Here is an 18,198-nt window from a genome sequence, read left to right as displayed (position 1 = left end):
GGAGCTGGACTCGGTCCACCAGACCTTCACAGAGGAACGTGTCTGGGTCAGTGCTGAACTGCTTGAATACTGTCAAGAGCAGAACAGTGCTCCCACTGAAACTTTTTCAGAGGCTCCTGGGGCATAAGGTATCCGCAGTAACGCAGCTGGGTTTGCTTCATATGAGACCGCTTCAGCACTAGCTGACAGAGTGGCAGGCTCCGTGTCACAATCACCCCGGCCTGCCACCAAACCCTGATGGCAATGCAGAGACCTCCCTTTGAGCCATTGCAGGCAGCAGAGTTAAAAGTCCTGTCTATAAAAACAGTTAAACCCTCGGGTTGCGAGCCCACTCCACTCGGAGTGTGGCTTCTTCCTGGGCGCTGGCACAGGGTGCCTCACTGTCAGATATTTGTAGAGCTGCGGGCTGGGCGACACCAAACACGTTCACTAGATTCTATAGCCCTTGTGTCGAGCCGGTAGCTTCCCGTGTGCTCTCTTCTCATAGAAGCCAGTCAACACCGTAGGCCCCGCTCGAAGTGTCGGCTTGCTGTGCCATTCCCCTCCTGTGGACTGGATACGTGCACCATTCTTGCTCCAGTTGAGTTCCCCGTTAGCCGAACCCTGTTGAGTTCTTGCACACCCCTCGCCAGGCCTAGCACTCGTATGCATTGGTGGAGCCTGTGCTAGGCTGGGTCCCATATGTTGTGATTCCTACGTCGATCCCATATGTGTATTCTTCCATGGTAAGGCTCCCCGCGGAGAGCCTGTGTCTTTCCCTTGGCAGAGCTGCTCTGCCGTCTCTGACCGGTGTTGTCTCCCCGCTGCTATATGCCGGAGACACCGGTGCCCAGTCCATATGTGTAACTTCCACATGAGACCTCCATACGGGCAGGTTGTGGCTTCCGCAGCGAAACTGAAAGGGCACGCTTTCCCAGTGTTCTCCAAGTCTGTCTGAGTGGGTCATGGGAACAGCAGTGGACTTCCCTGGCCTGAGCCCTGTCTCATCTCCGCCTCAATAAATGCGAGGGGATCAGGAGGCTTCCGCTAGGCACTGGAAGGTGGCAGCACTAGGTGGCGTGTTACTTGGGATCCCAATCAGTCGACTCATGTCGAACGTGACCGAACTGAAAGGGAACGTCTTGGTTACGCATGTAACCCTCATCCCCGAAGGAGCGAACGAAGACGTGAGTCCCGTCGCCACCATTGCTGGACCACAGCTGACCCCAGGCTCCACTCGGCTCCTCAGCGAAAGACAAATGGTGTGTGCATCCGTTTCTGTGTTTATACCCGCGCCGCGGGGCGGAGCACGAGATGCAAATCTCGAACGCCAATGTGCATTGACTCGAAGATTACAGGCTCCCCAAGCGTGATCCCAATCAGTACGGTATATTAGTTCCCACAAAAATATTAGATATTTTACAACTGTTTTCAACACTGATAATAATCATAAATGTTTCTTGAGCAGCAAATGATCCTATTAGAATGATTTCTGAAGGATAATGTGACACTGAAGTAGGGCTGTCACTTTTGTGAAAAAATCCTGTTCGATTTGAGACATAAGTGTTCATTGAATCGATTGTAAAATCGATGTTCCATGTCTAAAGACGTTTCCATTTTAAACGCCAAACATAGGCAAATCCACAGTCAACTGACAGGCATTAGGAGGAACGTAAAGAGGGCGCTTGAGACGCGCACAAGTCAGCAATATTCCTGATGATTTATTGGTGTGAAGTTTCGTGCACAATGACAAACAGGAGTGCAACATTCTCGAAAAACAATAACATCAATGAAAAACATTACTGCAGAATTCAACATGGCTGTGTTTACGATTAGAAATGTCAAACAAATTTCGTTTACGCAGGCGTAGAATAGCCTGAATCTGTATCTGTGTGCATGAGACTGTCTGAATACCGGCAGAATTCTTAGTTTTGTAGTAAAAAAAGACACATTATGCAGAAGTATAATCTGCTGTTATGTGTGTGTGTCAGAGCCTGCAGTTGCTGTGTGACGCGCGTTCACTGCGTGCGTATCGTGACGAGCTGGACGCGCTTCGAGAGAAGGCCGTTAAAATCGATTCCCTATTTTCGTTTTCGAAACTTGTGTTGGTTGGTCCGATCGATTGTGCAATCGATTTTCGAACGTAAAGTGACAGCCCTACACTGAAGACTGGAGTCATGATGCTGAAAATTCAGCAATATTTCACTATTTAGGGTTAGGGTTCCATTCAACAAACTGTATATTTACATATTTTAAATATAAATATTTTATATATTGAACATGACCACAGATTATCATGGAAGAAGACTGAATTTAGCGTATCATATCGTGTCTGGACATTTATTATGCTAACTTAATTTAATTTATCATGGCTATAGAACCAGTACCTGGAGAAAACTATATATACACACACATGGACACATTGATAAAGAAAGAGACCTCACCAGTGAGAAGAGATGAAACATATTAATAAAGTTATTAATGTGAAACCACACTCCCATCAGACCAGTGAACAGATTCAGATTCATGTGCGCTAGTAAACCCGTTTAAATCCCAGGGCGACTTACCAAACAACACGTCTCCTCATCCGCCACATCCATAATCACATATTCATGCTTTTAAAAGCACGATAAAATGAAAGCAACAGTCAAATCATGAACAAGAGCTTCTCAAAACACCTGATATGATATAATCTGAGGAGCTGAGGAAGAAATTCAGCACATTAAATCTATGAAAATCACTAATACCTCATTTGCATATCCAAACATTACATTTCAGAAAACGGGCAACACAAAACTATTCTCTTAACGTACTGTGATTAATCAACTGGGGAAATTATGGTGATATTTTGACCCCATTTACCTGAAGTGCCTTGCCTTAAAATGATGAACATTAAAACTAGTCAGAATATACTCCTTAAAAACACTTTATTCATCACAGGTTAAAACTTTAATGCTCAGTCACTCCTTTGCACATATAAAGAAAGCACCTTTCTTCCTGTAAAGAAGAGAAACAGAGTCAGAACCTCTGGACCAATCACAGCCAGACTTCAGGTCACATGGGGTCACAGAACGTCAGTCAGATGAAGCTGCAGGACTGACACATTTAACTCATTACTCACTGATCTTCCTCATTAGATCTGATGTCAGTGACTTTATCAGTGTTTCTCGTGTCGTTATTGATCATAAGGGCTGCAGGATTCATCAAAATAACACCAAATAAAACAAAGAAGTGTTGCACGTGCCAATCATCTTTCAGATTTGTAATGAGAGTCGTATATAAATCTGTTGACAACAAAACAGAAGCTTCAAGATCTCCCTGCATTTTCCTGCCAAAATAAAAGCTCCATGGTTTAACATTTAAAAGAATAAATTAATAAATAAATATTAGTAACGTATTTCACAGTAATTATTTTCGTTTTATTAAATATAAAATTTTTATTCACAGTACAGTAGCATTATTACAGTAAGAGAACGTTGATGAAAGCGTAAAGCGAAGTGACAGAACACGTGTGTGAATTTCTCAGATCAAAAACCTTGTAACTCTGAGCTTGATCTGGTCACATGTTCATATAATGACACGTGCAAGTGTCCGACTATATGTGAAGCCACAAGATCAACTTTGACAGCAGTGTTTAATTACTTAAAAAATGTGTTTTTCCCATTTGCGCCCGTTATTATATTAGGGCTCTATGATTTCTGTGATGCCGAAAACGCCGACGGAATCGTGGAATCCGGTCATAAAAATTGTATTTACTGTATAAACAACCACGTCAACCCGTCAAAATAAAAGTTTAGTTTAACTTGACAGAAATATATTAGTGGAATTTAGATTTGTCTCAATGTAATAATAATAATAATAATAACACATTATCAAAATATTTTTTTGTGTTGTGATGCATGCAGTTTGACAAAAAAGTTTAATTTCATATTATTAACAGATAAAATAAAATTAATGTTTTATGTCTTTATTTGATTAACAGAAAACACACAACACAGAATTTGTAAAAAAAAAAAAAAGAATAAAAAAAATCATAGAAATGAAATTAAAAAAAAATATTAAAATTGTTGTTTTTATGAATTCAATTAATTAGATATGATTTTTAATTTAAATTTTTTTTTTTTTTTTTAACTTTTAATAAGGTGTTGTTAAATTGTATAAGTTTCATGGTTTTTAATTTAGACATTTTTGAAAAACTGGTTTAGACAACCAGAAAAATTTGTTTGGTAAAAAATAAAAAGGATTTCATAGGGCCCTACGTTAGCGACAGTACACACACATATACATATACACACACCCCCACCCCACACATTTTTCAGCCCTAAAAAGTATTGATCAGTTCCTAATCCAGAGAGATCACATGACAGGACTCCACATGTACTCGTTAGCGACAGTATACACACACACACACACACACACACACTGACCTGCGTGTGGAGCCGTTTCTCTGCGGTTCTGCGCTCGACCCCTCCTGACTCAGATTGCCTTTGCAGCAAATGACCCGCAGTTTGTTCTGGTAGGACGAGGCCAGATACACGGCGCCGGACGAGATGGCAGGACCCAGGTAACGTGGACTGGGAATATCCAGGTGAGCGTACGCATGTGGCCTGAACACACACACACACACACACACACACACACACACACAGCACTCGATTCAGAGTCTCCAACAAACATCAAGAACGGAAGCACAGAACATCCTGGACTGCAGTCTTACCCGAGCGCAGAGTGCGACTGAACCTCGATGACGTCCAGAGAGTTGAAGTACGTGACGAACAGGTACGGCTCTCGATACGCTGTGGAGAAACACAGGATTCGGTTTCATCCTTCAGGACTGATGTGACGGGGTGAAGTGTGTTTCACATCTGAATATATATATATATTCACTTCTTTCAGCTGAATTATAGTTATAGATAAGGGAAATCCACTGTAAGTTTTTATGAAAGTTACGGATAAATGGATGTTTCCAAAGCCAGTGAGTAATCGTGTTAAATAATTGTGATCCAAAATAATGATTTACATTTTTACTATAAACGAGCAGCGCTAATGTGTCTCTTTCTTTGCACTACATCCTGTGAATGACTGGAGTGTGATGTGTAAACAGTTTGTGATTTGTTCTGCTTTTCCATGTCGCTCTTGTTGTGAACAACTCAAAGCTATCAGTCTGTCTACAGTACGCCTCCTCTAATGACTGAAGAATAACTGAGGAATATCACAGACTCATGAGGATTTACCGAAGGACAGAGGCAGGCGGCTCCATTTGATGTCATCACTGCGACTCCTGCGGCCGTACGCGTCCACAAACACACCGAACTCTACGAGCAACGACACACACTGGTCAAACACAGATCCACACACACCTTCAGCAGCTCGCTCACACACACACACACACACACACACACACACACACACACACACACACACACACACACACACACACACACACCTTCAGCAGCTCGCTCACACACACACTGGTCAAACACAGATCCACACACACCTTCAGCAGCTCACACACACACACACACACACCTTCAGCAGCTCACACACACACACACACACACACTGGTCAAACACAGATCCACACACACCTTCAGCAGCTCACACACACGCACACACACTGGTCAAACACAGATCCACACACACCTTCAGCAGCTCGCTCACACACACACACACACACACACACACACACACACACACACCTTCAGCAGCTCGCTCACACACACACTGGTCAAACACAGATCCACACACACCTTCAGCAGCTCACACACACACACACACACACCTTCAGCAGCTCACACACACACACACACACACTGGTCAAACACAGATCCACACACACCTTCAGCAGCTCACACACACACACTGGTCAAACACAGATCCACACACACCTTCAGCAGCTCGCTCACACACACACACACACACACACACACACACACACACAGGTCAAACACACACACACACACACACACACACACACACACAGGTCAAACACAGATCCACACACACCTTCAGCAGCTCGCTCACACACACACACACACACACACACACACACACACACACACACACACAGGTCAAACACAGATCCACACACACCTTCAGCAGCTCACACACACACACACACACACACACACACACACACACACACACAGACACACACTGGTCAAACACAGATCCACACACACCTTCAGCAGCTCACACACACACGCACACACACTGGTCAAACACAGATCCACACACACCTTCAGCAGCTCTCATACACACACACACACACACACACACACACTGGTCAAACACAGATCCACACACACCTTCAGCAGCTCACACACACACACACACACACACACACACACACACACACACACACTGGTCAAACACAGATCCACACACACCTTCAGCAGCTCTCATACACACACACACTGGTCAAACACAGATCCACACACACCTTCAGCAGCTCTCATACACACACACACACACACTGGTCAAACACAGATCCACACACACCTTCAGCAGCTCACACACACACACACACACACACACTGGTCAAACACAGATCCACACACACCTTCAGCAGCTCACACACACACACACACACACACACACACACACACACACACACACTGGTCAAACACAGATCCACACACACCTTCAGCAGCTCACACACACACACACACACACACACACACACACACACACTGGTCAAACACAGATCCACACACACCTTCAGCAGCTCACACACACACACACACACACACACACACACTGGTCAAACACAGATCCACACACACCTTCAGCAGCTCACACACACACACACACACACACACACACACACACACACTGGTCAAACACAGATCCACACACACCTTCAGCAGCTCTCATACACACACACACACACACACACTGGTCAAACACAGATCCACACACACCTTCAGCAGCTCACACACACACACACACACACACACACACACACACACACACACACACACACACACACACACACACACACACACGCACCGTGGAAGCAGAGCAGGTACTCCACTTTCTGAGGCGCGCTGGACACCTGGATGATGGAGATCGGGAAACTGTGTGATGAGGCGGCAAACACGGCCGAGGCCAACGTCACGTCGTTCTTATCCAGGAACTCTGAACACACACACACACACACACACACACACACACACACACACACACACACACACACACATCAGTTCAACAGCACTGGAGTGAAACAGACTAAGGATGCACCGAATGTTCAGCAACCGAAATAGTGTAAAAGACTAGTGGTGTAACGATCCCCTGACGTCACGATGCGATACACATCCCGATACTGAACTCACGATACCATATTATTGCCATACTCCAAGACTCATGGGAAAAGGATACAAAAAATGCACTGTTGCTTAAAATGCTAAATTTGGTATTACATTGATTGTGTGTGTAAATGAACAGGCTTTTGGACTTGGTGCTGAAACCCAAAGCACAGGACAATAGAGACGCCAGAAGAACAATATTCATGATTCTGAAGATGAAAATACTGAATTATTGTAGATGAATATGCTTGTGCTCTTTCACTGATGTCGGACACTTTTTACTGGTAACAGACATCTGGCATTATCAGGACCCACAGATATTCCCCCACTGCATTATTATACATTATATTCAACATTATAGTAGTTTAATGTAGCGCTGACACTAAAACTCTGAAAACTTGAATTTTCTCACCCAGTAATTTATATTTTGCGTGAACTCTACACTATAATATTGTCACTAACAACGATACATATTGATGCATTTTTGTATCGCAATATATTGCTACACCCCTAGAAAAGACTGAATAAATTTGACCGAACAATGACATTTTTGATGACGCGATCAAATGGTAACCAGCGTAGAGTGAGAGGCGCAGGCTTGATGAATCCAGCAAACATGTCGTCAGCGTGGAGGCGTTCACAGTGTCCGAGAAGACGCAAAAATGGCCGTTTGCAGACACTGTTCTGCTGAATTGTCTAGAGGGGTGTATCTGCAAAACCCCACAGCACTACAAGTGTGACTGAAGTCAGACGCGAAGAGGTCAAAGCAGCGTGTAGATTTAACGAGGATATGCGTCTGGTAGATCCAAGCGTTCAGTCTTAAAGGCACAGCAGCCTTAAACACCTGTCTCTCATTAATGCTAATCAAACAGCAAAAGATGTTAAATAAATGTGTACATGTTAAAGTAAACCTACTGTACCTGAAAAACGAGGTTTATTTCATTAGTATTTTTTCGTATTTGTCCAGTTGTCTTTTTTATATAGGCCTAACAAAAATAAAATAACTAAATTATATATATCGTTATCATGAAATGACATTTCAGGCATACAAAGTACGTTACATTTTTCCAGCAGTCAGTTATAGGCCTAATATAGGCTCAAACATGAGCACATAAGGCTCATTTTTAATTCCGGTGCATCGCTAAAGCAGACTGTTGTGCGACTCATCTCACCTTCCAGCACGTACTGCTTCATCTCAATCTCATAGAACTTATTGGTGCCGATGATGATGCTGTATCCAGTGAAGTGAATGCAGCTGCAGGGCTCAGACGTCTCGATCTCCTGCGCACACACACACACGAGTGGAGGAAGTATTATTATACGATTTCAAACAATAGGTTTACATGCAACAAAGGTCAAAGAACATCCTCATAATCTCCACTGCAGCATCAGCTCTTTCCTCTCAGTGTCTGAAACGCTTCAGTCTCTCTAAACCCCGCCTCTCTGAGAGCTGCTCTGCTCTGATTGGTTGGATGGCCCAGTCTGCTGTGATTGGTCAGAAGCTTAACGCTCATTATCATATCTCATTTCATTTCATTTCATTTATATCTGAATCTGATAGTCATAATTATGGTATAAAAAGTCAAAATTATGACTAGACGTAAAAAAGTCGAAACTGACTTGTCAAAATTGCAACAAAAAAGTTGAAATTATGAAATGAGATGAAGTCAAAATTTTGACTTAAAAAGTCATAATTATGACATTATGGTTGAAATTTTGAGTCAAAATTCAGACAAGTCATAATTATGACAAAAAAAATAAAAACTAACTTAAAAAGTCAAAATTAGAATATAGTCAAAATTCTTCTGACTGAAGGCGTAAAAAAGTGAAATTGACAAGTAAACTATGACAGTTGAAATTATGAGTCAAAATTCTGATTTAAGTCAATTATCGATGATACAAAAAGCCAAAGCTGCCTTAAAAAGTCAGAATTATGATATAAAATGTATGATATTAAATTGCCTTGTCATTAAAATGTCAAAATTCTGACAATATTAATTTCAACTTTTTTCCTCATATCTTCAACATTTTATCATAATTTTGACTCTTTAATCATAAGTATGACTCAGCATGTCATAATTTTCTAAATATTGAACTTTTTTTTATCTCCTGATTATCACTTTGTGTGTATAATAGCGATGACTTTGTCTCGACACACAGTGATAGGAACAGTAACGATGGCGTGAGTTTTACCGTATCAATATCATCAAAGTGGATTTGCTTTGTTCTTCTCGACATGAACAACACGAACCAAACTCTTCCAGTCTCAGATACACTAGTGTTTGAGGGCGGGGCTTAGAGACGCTGCTCAGCCAATGGGCTGGCATTATGCAAATGAGTTACTAACCTACATAGATTCAGCAGGAAGTGAGACTGAATTACTGACGACTCGTTTCAGTTCAGAATCACTTCTTTCTTTTAAGAGACAATAACTTTATTTATCTGTACTTTGATCTTTTACAAACAGCTTCATCACACACTACATGAACGCAGAATTGGGGCACTTTAAACATGTGTTTCCGACATTCATGAGGAGGTTCTTCATACGTCACCTTTCTGATGCAGAACTTGTTGAGTGTGTCGTTGAAGCGCAGGATGGTGATTTTATTGGGCATCGCAGCACAGATGCACATGCCACTGTCAATCTGAAACACACACACTTCATTCCTCAGTATACTGATAAACTAACAGACGTAGAGTACATGCGTCCCAATCATTATCATTAGATGCTTCTAAAGGAGTAGTTCACTTCAGAATTACAATTTCCTGATTATTTACTCTCCCCCACATCATCCAAGATGTACATGTGTTTCTTTCTTCAGTGGAAAAGAAATGAAGGTTTTTGAGAATTTTTCTCCATATAATGGACTTCAATGGGGTCCAACGGGCTGAAGGTCCAGATGTGAGTTTCAGTGCAGCTTCAAAGTCTCGCCACGATCCAGCCGAGGAATAAGAGTCTGATCTAGACAAACCAGCCGACATTTTAGAACAAATAATAACATTTATATACTTTTAACCAACTAATGCTGGTCTTCCACTAGCTGTGATGCGCCACACATTACGTAATCAGGTTGAAAGGTCACGGTAATACCCTACAAATGTAGGATAGAGCGAACAACTTCTCCTCCAACTTCAGAATCCTCCTACAACATTGTTTTACCTTTTATTTATTTATTTAGTAAATGCAGTTTGACTTGTCTTTGCACGTTGGCTTTGTAAACACTGGGTCGGTTCTTCCGCCTATGGGTAGGTTTGACGCGTGACCTTTCAACTTGATTACGTAATGTGTGTCGCATCACAGCTAGTGGAAGACCAGCATTAGAGGTTGAAAAGTATATAAATGTTTATTTTTGTTATAAAATGTCGGCTGGTTTGTCTAGATGAGACTCTTATTCCTCGGCTGGATCGTGGCGAGACTTTGAAGCTGCACTGAAACTCACATCTGGACCTTCAGCCCGTTGGACCCCATTGAAGTCCATTATATGGAGAAAAATTCTCAAAAACCTTCATTTCTTTTCGACCGAAGAAAGAAAGACGTGAACATCTTGGATGACGTGGGGGAGAGTAAATAATCAGGAAATTTTAATTCTGAAGTGAACTACTCCTGTAACAGGACAGTGTAACAGCATTACAGACAACAGAACTAAACTAAGACGTATAACTAAGGCATCAGAGACATGAGCACTCAGTGACAGATACAGTGTGCAGATCAGGGTTCTGATCAATGATCACCGTCATTTAGGAATAAGATCATGTGAGTGTTTGAATCGAGATGATGTTTTAATGATAAGGTCACAGGGGTCATAGGGGTCACGAGTGAATGCTTCACCTTTCCAGAAGCGAAGAGATGGCATCCCTTCACCGCCTCAAAGATGTAGGGACTGAGATCGGGCTGAGCCGGCAGATGAGACTGAGCCAGAGACTGTTTAACCCGTTTAATGTCCACCAGACACAGAGCGCGCTCCTCACCTGACACACACACACACACACTTCATATTCAGTCATATTATCAATAATACTGGATGAGAACAAAACATGAAATGAATTGGGCAGAATAACAACACTATTGTCTTCCTCAGAGCTGCGTATACGGGACGTCTACAGTTAAAATAAGACTTTTAAGACCTTTTTAATGCCACCGCTGTCATAAATACTAGAAATAATTATGATGAACTTTGTTATGTTCTTGTTTATTACTGTGAAGCTGCTTTGAAACAGTCTGTGTTGTATAAAGCTGACCTGACTGGTCTGATGTATTCTGCAATATATTGACAATATATAATTAGAATATCGTGTAATTATTCTGCCAACATACAGCACACAGATGCGAGCAGCACTGACCGGTGATCATGAGCAGTTTGTCGAGCTCCTTCAGGATCTGGATCTGGAACACAGAGTCGAGTCCCGGGATGTGTGTGAGCGAGTTCTTGATGACGTTCAGGGCGTACAAACCCTCCTCTGAGCCCACCAGCACGATCTGAAACACACACACACACGGTCAGATCGTGTTGTAACTGGTTGTCTGTGAACACACGTCACGTCTCACGGCTTTTACACAAGTTTAACACACAAATGTCATTTCTTGGCCAATGAATTTCCCTGTTTCTTATAAGTATCATCCATTTCATCCATCACCGACACATTATTACATTTTTATCCATTTACTTTTTTTATTTAACAATATTGAAATATACGATATACTATTTTATATATATATATATATATATATATATATATATATATATATATATATAGACACACACACACACACACACACACAGTGCTGGGTAAATTATTTACTAACTATAGTCCATTACTGCATGCAAATTACTTGATGAAAATTGTAGTTGGTAACAATCTATTCCATTACAGATTTAAGGTAATATATTCTGACTACTTTTTGATTACTTTTGACTGAACGTCTTCACCACATTGATTTTAATAGGATAATCTTGTACCATATTAATGTAAACTTATCAGGTCAATTATATCAGGTTTTTGGTGAAGGAACTGCAGGAAGTTTGTAAGTGGATGAAAAGGTAACAATTAAGTACAAATAATAATAGTAATAATAACTCAAAGTAATAATTAGTTAAAACAAAAATATGTAAAATTAAAAGAAACAGTTTGCAGTTCATTTTTTGGAAATACAACACAAAAAAGATTAAACATTTTATTTGTTTATGCTGTGTGGCCTTCTCAATTTCCAGTGTTATTATATCCTATTATAAAATTATATTTTATATATATATATATATATATATATATATAACAAAAATAAACCCATTACTTCACTGACAAAAATGAGATAACTGATTTCTTTTTTGATGAAAATCTATTGATCATACACACACACACACACACACACACACACACACACACACACACACACACACACACACACACACACACACACACATATATATTGCACTGTTTTTAATGGTTGGCTTCAGATTTTTGGCCATTAAATGTGTATTTTTTATTTAGAATATTAAATGATGTGTAGGTAATGGGTTTATTTTATTATCTATGATTTAATTTTGCTTTTACTTTATACTTCTTTTTTCAGTCTCGGGCATCACAACAGTATGATAACACGGGTGTCCGATCTCTCATGAACACACTGATTATTACTGCAGTACCTGGTCGGTCAGGGGTAAAGTGCAGTTAATATCCAGCCGATCGTCTCCCTCCAGCTTCAGCAGAGAGTTTCCCAGCAGCTTCTGAATAACACAGAGACAGAGACGGAAGATTAACACACAACAGTCGCACGCTTCACTGAGTAGAGGAGCTGAGAATGCTGGAGCCGAGCGTGTGTGTTCGAGACAGACGAGGACGTTCAGGATCAGTGTTTCCCACAGAAGTGTGTTTTACACGAGTGCGGGAAACACTGGTGTGTGCGGATGAGAAGCAGCGACATTCACTCAGTTTCCTGAAGCGCAGACATGAGAACGTGACCTGATGATGCAAGCAACACGAGCACCACACAGAGGAGCATGCTGGGTAACAGCATCTGATTACCTGAACCAGCGGCGAGAGAGTCTTCTGACGTTTAACACCGGCCTACAGCGTTCAGAACACAATCACACTCACAGCGTTAGACACAAGAAATTAATACAATAATAATTAATGTCTGTGAATGCTAGATTTGATCGACCTTTTCTTGGTATTTCAGCTCATGTGCTTTTGTATTCACTGTCAATAAACTAATGAACGCTTAAAAGCTGACAAAATAATCTTTAAGAGCGTACCCAGTGTTGTTCTCGTTAACTAAAACTATTACAAAACAATTGTTAACTGAAATAAAGCTAAGAAAATAAAATTGAGTACAATTATTAGATGAAAAACTTACACTTAAAACTTTAATGTTGCTTTGACAACCGGTTAAAATAAAATTGATTTGAAATACTAAAATAACCATTTAAAAACAGTACTATAAATATATAGAAACTAATAAAAATTATAAAAGCACATAAAATTACTACAAATTACACTGGAAATATAAAAATAAAGGCTAATTTAAAATACGAAAAACATCGGCCAACATATCGGTTCATTTTTAATTGTATTGGTCAAAATAAGAAGATTTGGCCGATATATTAAAGCCGATAAATAATGTATTATTTCCTTCAGCTGAGACGCTTCAGATGCGCACTGTTCAACATGATGGGTTTGAATTGCTTGAAATATGATTCAAATTATGAGGCTCTCAAAAATATATTAAAATGTGGATTTAGATTTATCGGCAAAAATATCGGTTATCGGCTTTTAAATATAAAGAATTATCGGTTTCGGCCAAACCGGCATCGGTTTCATATCGGCGCATCCCTAAAAATACTAAAAAACACACAATACAAATAATAATACTGTAACACCATTAACATCATAATTTTGGTTTAAAAACTGAAATAAAAATAAATTAAAGCTAGAAAGAAATATTACATAATTTAAACTGACAAAGTAAAAACTTAAAATATAAAAATAAAAAATAAGTTAAAATGATAACAAATACTATAATATTATATAAACATAACTAACAACATTTGTTCGCTGGGCTATTTTCGTTCATTTAAATAAAGCAAAAAAAAAAAAAAAAAGACGTACACTCTTAAATTAGAAAATTAGAAATGTTTCCATGGCTTAAATTGTCTATTTACAAACTGAAATAAAATTCAAAATTCAAAGTTGAAACACTAAATGATTAAAACTAAACCTGAACATCATATCAGGGCATCTGCGCAGTAACAGCGAGGAGTAAATCATTGTTTTGCCACGACAAACTAAAGGGTTTAAAACAGGCAGATCCTCTGACATCCCTGAAAACTGTCTGACAAACCATGTCATCAGGTCAGACTTAAAGGAGTAGTTCAAAAGCTCATAAAAGTACATCTATCCTTCATAAAAGTGCATCTATCCTTCATAAAAGTGCATCTATCCATTATAAAAGTGCATCTATCCATCATAAAAGTGCATCTATCCATCATAAAAGTGCATCTATCCTTCGTAAAAGTGCATCTATCCATCATAAAAGTGCATCTGTCCATCATAAAAGTGCATCTATCCTTCATAAAAGTGCATCTGTCCATCATAAAAGTGCATCTATCCTTCATAAAAGTGCATCTGTCCATCATAAAAGTGCATCTATCCTTCATAAAAGTGCATCTGTCCATCATAAAAGTGCATCTGTCCTTCATAAAAGTGCATCTGTCCATCATAAAAGTGCATCTATCCTTCATAAAAGTGCATCTATCCTTCATAAAAGTGCATCTATCCATCATAAAAGTGCATCTATCCATCATAAAAGTGCATCTATCCATCATAAAAGTGCATCTATCCTTCATAAAAGTGCATCTATCCATCATAAAAGTGCATCTGTCCATCATAAAAGTGCATCTATCCTTCATAAAAGTGCATCTATCCATCATAAAAGTGCATCTATCCTTCATAAAAGTGCATCTATCCATCATAAAAGTGCATCTATCCATCATAAAAGTGCATCTATCCTTCATAAAAGTGCATCTATCCATCATAAAAGTGCATCTGTCCATCATAAAAGTGCATCTATCCTTCATAAAAGTGCATCTATCCATCATAAAAGTGCATCTGTCCATCATAAAAGTGCATCTATCCTTCATAAAAGTGCATCTGTCCATCATAAAAGTGCATCTGTCCATCATAAAAGTGCATCTATCCTTCATAAAAGTGCATCTGTCCATCATAAAAGTGCATCTATCCTTCATAAAAGTGCATATATCCATCATAAAAGTGCATCTATCCATCATAAAAGTGCATCTATCCTTCATAAAAGTGCATCTATCCATCATAAAAGTGCATCTGTCCATCATAAAAGTGCATCTATCCTTCATAAAAGTGCATCTGTCCATCATAAAAGTGCATCTATCCTTCATAAAAGTGCATCTGTCCATCAGAAAAGTGCATCTATCCTTCATAAAAGTGCATCTGTCCATCATAAAAGTGCATCTATCCTTCATAAAAGTGCATCTATCCTTCATAAAAGTGCATCTATCCATTATAAAAGTGCATCTATCCATCATAAAAGTGCATCTATCCATCATAAAAGTGCATCTATCCATCATAAAAGTGCATCTATCCTTCATAAAAGTGCATCTATCCTTCATAAAAGTGCATCTGTCCATCATAAAAGTGCATCTATCCTTCATAAAAGTGCATCTATCCATCATAAAAGTGCATCTATCCTTCATAAAAGTGCATATATCCATCATAAAAGTGCATCTATCCATCATAAAAGTGCATCTATCCTTCATAAAAGTGCATCTATCCTTCATAAAAGTGCATCTATCCATCATAAAAGTGCATCTATCCATCATAAAAGTGCATCTATCCTTCATAAAAGTGTATCGATCCTTCATAAAAGTGCATCTATCTGTCATAAAAGTGCATCTATCCTTCATAAAAGTGCATCTATCATCATAAAAGTGCATCTATCCTTCATAAAAGTGCATCTATCATCATAAAAGTGCATCTATCCTTCATAAAAGTGCATCTGTCCATCATAAAAGTGCATCTATCATCATAAAAGTGCATCTATCCATCATAAAAGTGCATCTATCATCATAAAAGTGCATCTATCCTTCATAAAAGTGCATCTGTCCATCATAAAAGTGCATCTATCATCATAAAAGTGCATCTATCTGTCATAAAAGTGCATCTATCCATCATAAAAGTGCATCTGTCCATCATAAAAGTGCATCTATCTGTCATAAAAGTGCATCTATCCATCATAAAAGTGCATCTATCCTTCATAAAAGTGCATCTATCCATCATAAAAGTGCATCTATCTGTCATAAAAGTGCATCTATCCATCATAAAAGTGCATCTATCCTTCATAAAAGTGCATCTATCCATCATAAAAGTGCATCTATCCATCATAAAAGTGCATCTGTCCATCATAAAAGTGCATCTGTCCATCATAAAAGTGCATCTGTCCATCATAAAAGTGCATCTATCATCATAAAAGTGCATCTATCCTTCATAAAAGTGCATCTATCATCATAAAAGTGCATCTATCCTTCATAAAAGTGCATCTATCCATCATCTATCATCATAAGTGCATCATAAAGTGCTGGATCCAGGAGGTTAATAAAGGCATTCTGAAGCGAATCGTTTGTGTAAGAAAAATATTCATATTTAAAACTTTAAAAAGTAAAATAACGAGCTTCCGGCCAAACGAACATATAGACTCGACTTTAGTCTGAGCGCAACTAATGCGAGTAATGCTGATATTTCCGCTGCGCCATGACGCGCTACGCTAATACTGACGTCATGAGTTGTGTAGCTGTGCTTTAGGCGTAAGTAGACTGAGTATGTTCGTTTGGCTGGAAGCTAAAATTTTACTTTGTAACGTGTTGAATGTGGATATTTTTCTTACACAAACTCATCGCTTCGCTTCAGAAGGCCTTTAATAACCCCAGGAGCCGTGTGGAGCTCTTGGAAGAGCAGGACATGTAATAATATAACTCTGTTATCGTCTGAAAGAAGAGTCATATACAGCTAGCATGACTTGAGGGGGAGTAAACCATGGGCTAATGTTCATTTTAAAGTGACCTCCTCCTTTAAGCAAACACAGGAGTGATGATGAAACTCACCGAGTCCGCTTCGGTTTTCTCTCGGGATCCTCGGCTTCCGGCGACCACTGACTCCAGAACTGCAACCCAGCGCTGTTTATCTGGGAAACTGGGAGCCATGAAGTACAGAGACTGACCCGGCCAACATGTGGTGTGAGGATGAGACTCCAGCTTCAGCACGTACGGGATATCTGACACACACACACACACACACACACACACACACACATTTATTTATGATTTAACATATTTATTCATATTCGTGGCAATCAACAGTATTTCAATAAAAAAAATAATTATGATTACAATAATTTCAGGAATTGAGCAGAGTCCCCCTCCCGTCCTGTTTAATCGGCAGGTATTTAGAAAAGCTCACTCTATCTGATTGGTTCGTTCCCATCCCCTCTACTCTGAGTTTCAGTGTTTACCCTCAGGATCTCGGTTTAGATCTCCCTCTGTTAGGAGTAACGGGTGCAAACATTCATTTATTCCTACTTCTAGTTCTCTGGTAAATTCGGGCAATAATAACATTTACATAGAATCTTTCAATTTAATATTTGTCAGAAATTCTACAATTATTCCAGGAGAAACCTTTTTAAAAATGTCCATTAATATATTTTCTGAATAAAAATGTTGTCTAATATAATTTATAAAAGGACATTTCTATTAAAATATGTTTTACACTCATGAAATTCTTACACAAACTGGTTTCTCTTCCTCTTTCAATAAATATAAACGAGTGAGTCTTGAATGTCCAATTCAGCATCTCGAATACACAACCTGGTCATGTCTTTACAGAATAACAA

At 39.5% G+C, this 18,198-nt stretch overlaps 1 protein-coding gene across 4 annotated transcripts in view; it reads right to left on the bottom strand.

The window, feature by feature from the left end:
• Nucleotides 1-18,198, bottom strand: part of cita (citron rho-interacting serine/threonine kinase a) — a 116,421-nt gene that overhangs the window by 3,618 nt on the left and 94,605 nt on the right. For 2 of the 4 annotated variants that reach the window (XM_084415361.1, XM_084415362.1), the window contains 11 exons: nucleotides 17,414-17,583; nucleotides 13,308-13,349; nucleotides 12,929-13,009; nucleotides 11,628-11,763; nucleotides 11,116-11,255; nucleotides 9,839-9,931; nucleotides 8,459-8,567; nucleotides 6,991-7,119; nucleotides 5,214-5,294; nucleotides 4,697-4,775; nucleotides 4,407-4,586 (listed from right to left, as the gene is read on the bottom strand). In XM_084415361.1, coding sequence (XP_084271487.1) covers nucleotides 4,407-4,586; nucleotides 4,697-4,775; nucleotides 5,214-5,294; nucleotides 6,991-7,119; nucleotides 8,459-8,567; nucleotides 9,839-9,931; nucleotides 11,116-11,255; nucleotides 11,628-11,763; nucleotides 12,929-13,009; nucleotides 13,308-13,349; nucleotides 17,414-17,583 — 1,240 coding nt within the window. Of the gene's footprint in view, nucleotides 1-2,890; nucleotides 2,977-4,406; nucleotides 4,587-4,696; nucleotides 4,776-5,213; nucleotides 5,295-6,990; nucleotides 7,120-8,458; nucleotides 8,568-9,838; nucleotides 9,932-11,115; nucleotides 11,256-11,627; nucleotides 11,764-12,928; nucleotides 13,010-13,307; nucleotides 13,350-17,413; nucleotides 17,584-18,198 lie in introns of those variants that run through there. The other 2 variants (XM_084415364.1, XM_084415363.1) reach the window with 2 other exon arrangements.

This window comes from Rutilus rutilus (assembly GCF_951802725.1).
Source record: "Rutilus rutilus genome assembly, chromosome: 7".
Classification (NCBI taxonomy): Eukaryota; Metazoa; Chordata; class Actinopteri; order Cypriniformes; family Leuciscidae; genus Rutilus; species Rutilus rutilus.
The sequence above is the reverse complement of the archived record's forward strand: the minus strand, read 5'-3'. Positions and strand labels throughout refer to the sequence as shown.